Below are 7,663 nucleotides of genomic sequence, written 5' to 3'. Positions count from 1 at the left end.
AGAGGGAGGGAGAACTGGGATTGGCATGTAAAATAAAGAAGGTTTTTAATTTTTTTAAAAAAGAAACCCTAGCTAATACAGAAGGTTACAACTCTTGTTCATTTGCAAATGTGGAGAAGGGAGGCCCACTAAAAAAGCATTAGCATTGCATGTAAATCAACAGGTACCACATGGTTTCCCCCACCCCAAAGCCCTGTAAGACTAAAATTTCATAAATCTGCTAAATTATATTTGATAAAGAACCAATTTAAGCCAGATGACTGCAGTAGCTGACAGAATTTTAATAAGGTGACATAGTAATTTAACACAGCCTTTATTTTTGTTTCAAAACAAAATTCCAGGAAACAAAATACTTAACAACAGTTGGATAAAAATTATAGTAAAAATCACAGTTTCAAGAATCAAAACCAGACAACTGCTGAAAGGTAGATCACTTGGCTTACCAAAAAAAAAAAAAAAGGAAAAGAAGAAAAGGTAATGTTAAAAAGGGCTAAAATTAAACTAAACAGCATTCTATATAATGCTACATTCCCAAATTAAGAAAGGAGAGTTCACATATATAACTAAATGTTAAGTATTGAGAATTGGCTGAAATTCTACATACTTCACGGTAAATATGCATGAAAGTTTAATTGCATAAACTTCCTGAGTGGCTCCCATGCTGCATTAGGTCTACATGCTTACTATTTGTATTAAACAAATTACAGCTTTAAGTGACTGAGCATGACAGACCTTCAGCTGCACTTTCTCATCAATCACTATATCCACTGTATCTGCTGAGGGGTCTGGGCTACAAATCTCAATCTTAAATCTGAAATTATATCAAAAGAAATACAATGTAAAAAAGCTAGAAGGGTGACTAGTGCACATTTTAGAGCATTGTCCCTTCAGAGCTTAGTCCTTCCCTTGTCCTCTTGCCTGACTTCTGCTTTGTAACAGTCTGCATTGTTATACTTCAGAGAAATCCTTCCAGAATCTAAGCTGTTGATGTGTACACTCTTTCAACCATCTTAGTGGAAAAGAACTTTAACCTGGTTACTACTTTGGGCCCATTTACATTACTCATCAAGGTCCCTGGATCAATGTTTGAATTTATCCTTCATAGACACAAAAAGAAGACCTTTTTTTCTCTCCAGGGTGGCCTGAGAGTATGGCTCCATATAAACCACATACTAATTTTACTTAGATTTTTTTTTACTATGTTTGAGTGTTTTCATTTTGTAATCTGGATTAGATTTTAAAAATTTACCCTAGAATTATAGTTACCAAATCAAAAGCCTTTTCTATACATACAAACCTTTCTATTACATCTTCTAAAGAAAGGGAGGCAAAATAAGTCCCTGGTAAACTACCGATAAAAAAACCAACCAAACATTCTATTCTAGAAAATGGCTTGCATACCACCTCAGAAGGCTCAGATTTTTCTTAATCAAACAGAACATGAGGTAACTGAATTGATGGCAAATATACCTCAGGAATGCACTTAGAAACAATGACTGAAATACAGCATTTACTAGTATTAAAAATGTACTGTTACATGGTAAACATGTGAAACAGGAAATATCCAGTTACAAACATTTGCTGGGTTCTTTTAAAAGGGGGAAAAGGGAATGTATTATTTTTAATGCTTAGAAAATACAGCAAAGAGAGTCAACTCCATAAACTACAGGGATTAGATAAACAACTATCTAAACCCTTACTACCAACTATGAAATGCATTCGCCATTTCAAGATAACAAACCATCACTGTAAATACCAGGCAATATTTTGAAGATGGGTCTAGGAGGTCAAGTATTTCACTGTAGTAGTTAAAGCAATTTCAACCCATAGCCCTTTAGAAACCGAGATGAGAAAGCATTCTCAGGCACTGGGACTATCTCACTTCAATACATTTGAAACATTTGTTTATTTGAAAACTAACTCCCACCACTAAGTCTTATATTACCACCAATTTGATTTCTCTCTTTGCTTTCCATCCCCAAATCCCCTAACTTTATAACACTTAGGTATATGGCTCTCATCACTTAAACACAGACTGGTGGCAGAATGATGGCTCCTCTCATCTCACATGCATGGTGAGTGCTAGGACAAAAAGGCAAGCCAGAATGAGCATCTAAACAACATAAAGAATCAAAGCAAAAGAGCAAGTTTCACAGGCAACATTTACTTGTGCACCTAAAACAGTACTGAAAAACGAGGTAGATAAACAAAAGTAACTGGACTGCAATTAAATCTGGGGTCTTCAGATGACAAACATTCCATTATAACTTTAGAAAAACACTCTACACTCAACCCAAAAATCACAGCGGAAGTGCCTTTTAAACTTTCACAGTTAAGTTTTCCTGTCAAACTATTAGAACATATGCTTGATAATGAAGCAAGGAAGAGATGAAAAACTGCAGGATTATTTGTTAACTTACAGCAAATTACTTTCGATTCAAGACTGCTCCAGGTATATGAAGGGTTTATCTGCACTGAATACACCAGTAATGGTTTCATAGTCTTAGGATGTTACACCCAACTTCACAGACACAACAGCAGTGCTTCATGGTGGAGTGCTTATGTTGCCATACATGAAGACACAATGCTGCTCATCAGATGTGCACTTGGAGAAGTAAACAGAGCGGCTGGACATACAGACTATCTCCCAAGAAAACTTCACAAGACAGTGGTTAAGCATAACCTTTACGTTGATTACAAGAAAGAAAATGAAAAGGTTTGCGTGCTTTCTAGAAATGATCAGAAGGCATGTTATATGTACTAGGCTCTTCGTTAAAGAGAACTTCTGAGCATCATCTGATTCATTATTTATGGGAGAGAAAAAGTACTTCAGGCAAGGACGGAAACAGCACTATTCTAACTAAGCAAAATTAAGAAATAGTACAAATCCCCCTCTAGAAAACTAACCAATATTTACAATCAAAGTGACTATAATCTGAATCAAACAAAAAATAAAAAAGTAAAGAAAACCCCACAGCAAAGTGAATAACATTGTTTTCTTCATTTCTGCACACTCCCTTTTTCTGTATGCTTTAACTTCTACACATTACATATAGATAATGTATATGTAACATGTATGTTAACCCAGATACTGCAGTCAGCATGGAGACAGCAGTACACTATTCCCCATCTTCAAACTTTAGAAGATGACTTTTCTTTCCAGCAAAACCTGAAAAGATTCTAAATATTACAAGGCACTGCAAACATCTGCAGGCAAACAATAATGATGAATTATATGTAAAACTGAGATGCTTAATAAAACACAGAACATACTATGTAGAGCAGCCACTAGTAAATGGGATTGTACATGTAACCCTTGGAGTTTTTTTTTCATTCTGGGGCACACGGTTTAAAATGATTGCAACTAGAGAAGATCCCATCTTAAAACCTGTAGTATTTCACCTTATAGGTTGTTTATCTCAATATAATTATACGAAACCAACTTATAATGAAACACAGTTTTAAGGAACTATGGGTTTTAGGAGCATAGTTTTTTGTACACATGGAAAACACTGCAATGCAAGCAACTGCACTACATTAACATCCTAAAAATCACTTCAACTTGCAAAGCAATACTATAGAAGGAATTTCAGGAATCGGGGCATATAATCCGAACTCATCCAAAACAGGATGTATTAGGAAAAGGAACTGTGGCTCTTCCCAATAGCAATCCACAGAATGCCCCCAGTAGCAGTGACAAAAATGTGATGGTGGGTGTGACCTTCAGGTAAGTAATAGAAGACAACTTCTTAAAAAGTGTACCCACAAAGTGTACTGTATGAAATAAAAAGAAAAGTTCTTCTAGCTTCCCGGCAAGCCCACGGGGTAAGTTTTTTTTAGAGGAACATGGAGGAAAATCTGTTAACAGAAACACTGAACACAATTTGGAATGGTTACCAAGAGAATTCTTAAATAGAAAAACTTATTAGAAACGACTTTCAAAGCTTCAGTGAATGTTAAGTCACTTGAACATGTGTACTTAGTAGCTGATAATATAGCATGTAAAAATTCTAATTGGGTTTCACAGACTGACTATTAGGTAACCCTGTGACTAGCCTTTAAGATTACTGAAGTTAACCTTCCTAAAAACCAAAGGCGTACATTTTGACACTGCCTCCTTTCCTCCTAAAACTGGATAAAACCCAGTAAAGTGCAACTTGACAGTGAATTCTCTCAAATTTTCAAGAGGCTGACAAACACATCTAACATCTAAAATGGTCTAAGACTATACATACTAGTAAGAAATTATAACAACCAAAAAACTGTCATCAAAAAAGGTTAAAGGCAATTTAAATAATATCATCCTAGGGTGTACTATTTCACTGCAGGATGGTGTGTGTCCTACATTTCTTAGAACCCTGTAAAGCCAGTGTTTTATGTAAAAGTCTCAAAAGCTACAAACCCTAATGTGTCAAGTACATTTCACTTTAGAAGAATGGATTGACAGAAGTGTTAACCTGAATCTCCTTGTTTAGGATTACAAGGATTACCCCAAATGAGATTCACATCAGCTGCAATACCTAGCAAAAGAATGCAAGCCAAGTCAGTGCCTCTCAGATGCTCAAAACCAAAGCAGTGTGCACATGAGAAAAAATGGCTGCTTTGGGTTATTACTGGAACCCAAAAGCAGCTCTAGTAGCTGTAGGTTCAAGGAACTGTTACAGTTCTGTTTTTTTCTTTCCCTCCGCCTCACCTAAAACAACCCCTCACTCCTACTGCTGTGATGACGGGAAGAAAATCACATTAAAAACACTCATGTTCTGTACTGCTTGACAAAAGTATACTAAAGTTATACATCAAAACATTTCCTGCAGCCAGTTACTTACTGCCTTCTGTGAAAAGTAAACCCAAGACAGTTTTGACAAATCCCATAAGACTGGCGATTGGAGAGTCTTACCTCATCCACATTTGGGGAGAACCAATCTACATAGTTTTTACACACTTTAAAGAAAAGTATTATACAACTGCTGGTAGCAGCATAAAAAAGTGGGGTGAGAGCTTCTCAGCAACACATGAAAGTGTCCTGGAAATGGTAACACTCAAACCGAGCTTATTAAAGCATTCTCAACAGTATTTTTTAAAAATCAAGTATCAAAGAGGATAGGATTTGAAGTGAAAAACATTTCTGTGTGTAGTATTCTATGTGCAAAGCGCACATTACTACAGAATGATGAGCTGTACCAAATATCACATTGGAATAACAAAAAACACAGTTGAAAGTGGGGTCAAATGAGAGAAAATATGGCAGAACTCAAGAAGAAAGTTTAGTATCACACGTGTTTGATGGAAGTCCTCTCCCCTTGTTTCAGTATCTATTTGGATTCACTTAGGACCAGGAGGGATTGATGCCGGATTCTGCATTGGTGAAGCTGGAAATGCCTGCAAATTCATCCCGGGCTGGAAGAGTCCCCCAGATTGGGCAGGAACCACTACAGACTGCTGTGCTGTTCCCGAAATTCCTACCCACTGTACTGGATACCCCGTGGCCCCTACAGCATTATACTGACAAACATGGGGCATTCCATATGATGATAATGGCCCAGGAAATGAAGGCAGTGGGAGTCCTTGTGGTAAGGAAGTTGGGACAGCGCCACGAATTTGGGAGAGAGAAGATATCCATGTTGATGTGTAGCCCATAGTAGACGGAGTACTCTAACAAAAAACAAAAACAAACATAAAAAAATCAGTTCATTTGGCATATTGTTTATCAGTCTATAGTCCTATTTTTTTTTAAGGCTCACTACTTCCACTATTATACTGAGTGGAGCACCTTTCTATGAGTTATGCAGTGGTAACATTCTTTACCTCAGCTCATTTTTAACTGCCCTGCCTTGCAGTATAGGCATTTTCAGATGAGGAAACAGAAACTAAAATTGCTAAGTAGTCCAAAACCACCAAACAAGTTAACAGTGATGCAGGGACTTCAACACTGTTTCAAATAACTCTAAGGCCCATATTCACTCCCTGTTCACACTTTAGTCCCTACTTTACTTATGATAGTACTATTCTTTTGCTTTTACTTCATTTTTTCCATCTATTAATGTGCTTTCACACTGCAGGCATGAATGAAAATAGCCCATCTTACCTACATGATTCTCTGGACACAGGAATACAGTTAGTGTAACAAGGGGACCTGACATACAGCAGATGTTCAATAAAACTCTCCTTCTTGTTCCCTTCTAACTATCTTTAAATCTGACACTTCTGTTATTTTTTTAAAGGGATATTTTATTTATTTATTTATTTATTTATTTATTTATTTATTTATTTATTTATTTATCTATCTATACAATATTCTGTCTGTCTGTATGCTGCAGGCCAGAAGAGGGCACCAGACCTCATTACAGATGGTTGTGAGCCACCATGTGGTTGCCAGGAATTGAACTCAGGACCTCTGGAAGAGCAGGCAATGCTCTTAACCACTGAGCCATCTCTCCAGCCCTATTTTTATTTTATTTTGTGTGCATGGGTTTTTTGTTTGCATATGTATAGGTGGAAGAAGAGGGCATTGGATGCCCTGGAACTGGAGTTAACAGACAAGTGAGCAGCCATGTGGGTATGGGGAATCAAATCTGTTTTCTGAAAGAGCAGCCAGTGTTATTAACCACTGAATCATCTCTCTAGCCCTTCTGTTATATACTTATACATTTACTTTTATTTTTGTGTGTGTGCATGCATGTAGGCGTATGTGAATATGGAGGCAAGAGGTCCATTTTGGGTGTAGTTCCTCAGGATAACTTGTTTTCTGAGAAAGACTCTCTCATAGGCCTGCAGCTCACTAAGTAGGCAACAACTCACCTGACTCTGCCTCCCAGGGCTGGGAGTTATGCATGTATCACAAACTCAGCTTTTCATATAGGCTCAGGTCCTCGTACTTGCACGGTAAGTAGTTTACTAGTTAAGCTATCTTCCCAGCTCCCCCCCCCCACAACCAATTCTAAATTTAAACTGAAAACAGACAATAGTGCTTTGGGCAGTACTGAAAGATATATTCTTGTCTTGCTGGCTACTCTTAACATTATGCTGTGATTAAACACATGTATAGAGATTATAATATATTCTTAATACACATAGGAATAATTCCAATAAATGTAAATAATTCTAGTAGCAGCCTCAAATTCTTAGTTCTACACTGAATTACCAAGCTAGAACTAAACTTTGAATTAAACTTTTGTTAGCAACTTTCAATGTAAGTTAGGATAAAAGTTTTTAGTTTGACCTGAAAATGAATGGCAAAATTATATTGAGTTGCACAAAATATTTTATTTAAAATTCAGCAATCTCTTATCAGTATTTTCTTTCTGTTAAAGTAAAATTAAATTTAGTGCTTTTGATTCAAAACAGCAATATAGTATTATCACACTTGAATAAACTTATTTATGCACATCTATGTATTCATAAAGAAAATTATCTGACCTCTAACATTTATAGAAGGAGATGACCATTTCTGGGTGGTGGGATTTGAAAGTGGTATTTTAAAATTCATACTTTTTTCCATTGGTTAAGTTATGTAATGAATAGTATTGTCCTAAAAACAGTGGTTATGGTTTTTTTAAAATTTTTTTTTTGATTTTTCGAGACAGGGTTTCTCTGTAGCTTTTTGGTTCCTGTCCTGGAACTAGCTCTTGTAGACCAGGCTGGTCTCGAACTCACAGAGATCCGC

General features: G+C 36.5%; 1 protein-coding gene across 7 annotated transcripts in view; it reads right to left on the bottom strand.

Annotated features, from left to right (window-relative positions):
* Positions 1 to 394: 394 nt before the first annotated feature.
* Wnk3 (WNK lysine deficient protein kinase 3) overlaps positions 395 to 7,663 on the bottom strand; it is a 123,828-nt gene continuing 116,559 nt past the window's right edge. For 3 of the 7 annotated variants that reach the window (XM_026784791.1, XM_026784790.1, XM_026784792.1), the window contains exon 22: positions 395 to 5,652. In XM_026784791.1, coding sequence (XP_026640592.1) covers positions 5,323 to 5,652 — 330 coding nt within the window. In that variant the 3' untranslated portion in view covers positions 395 to 5,322. The remainder of the gene's footprint in view (positions 5,653 to 7,663) is intronic. The other 4 variants (XM_026784793.1, XM_005358881.2, XM_026784794.1 and 1 more) reach the window with 2 other exon arrangements.

This window comes from Microtus ochrogaster, chromosome X, assembly GCF_000317375.1.
Source record: "Microtus ochrogaster isolate Prairie Vole_2 chromosome X, MicOch1.0, whole genome shotgun sequence".
NCBI lineage: Eukaryota > Metazoa > Chordata > Mammalia > Rodentia > Cricetidae > Microtus > Microtus ochrogaster.
Note: the sequence above shows the minus strand (reverse complement) of the source record. Positions and strands in the feature narration are given on the sequence as shown.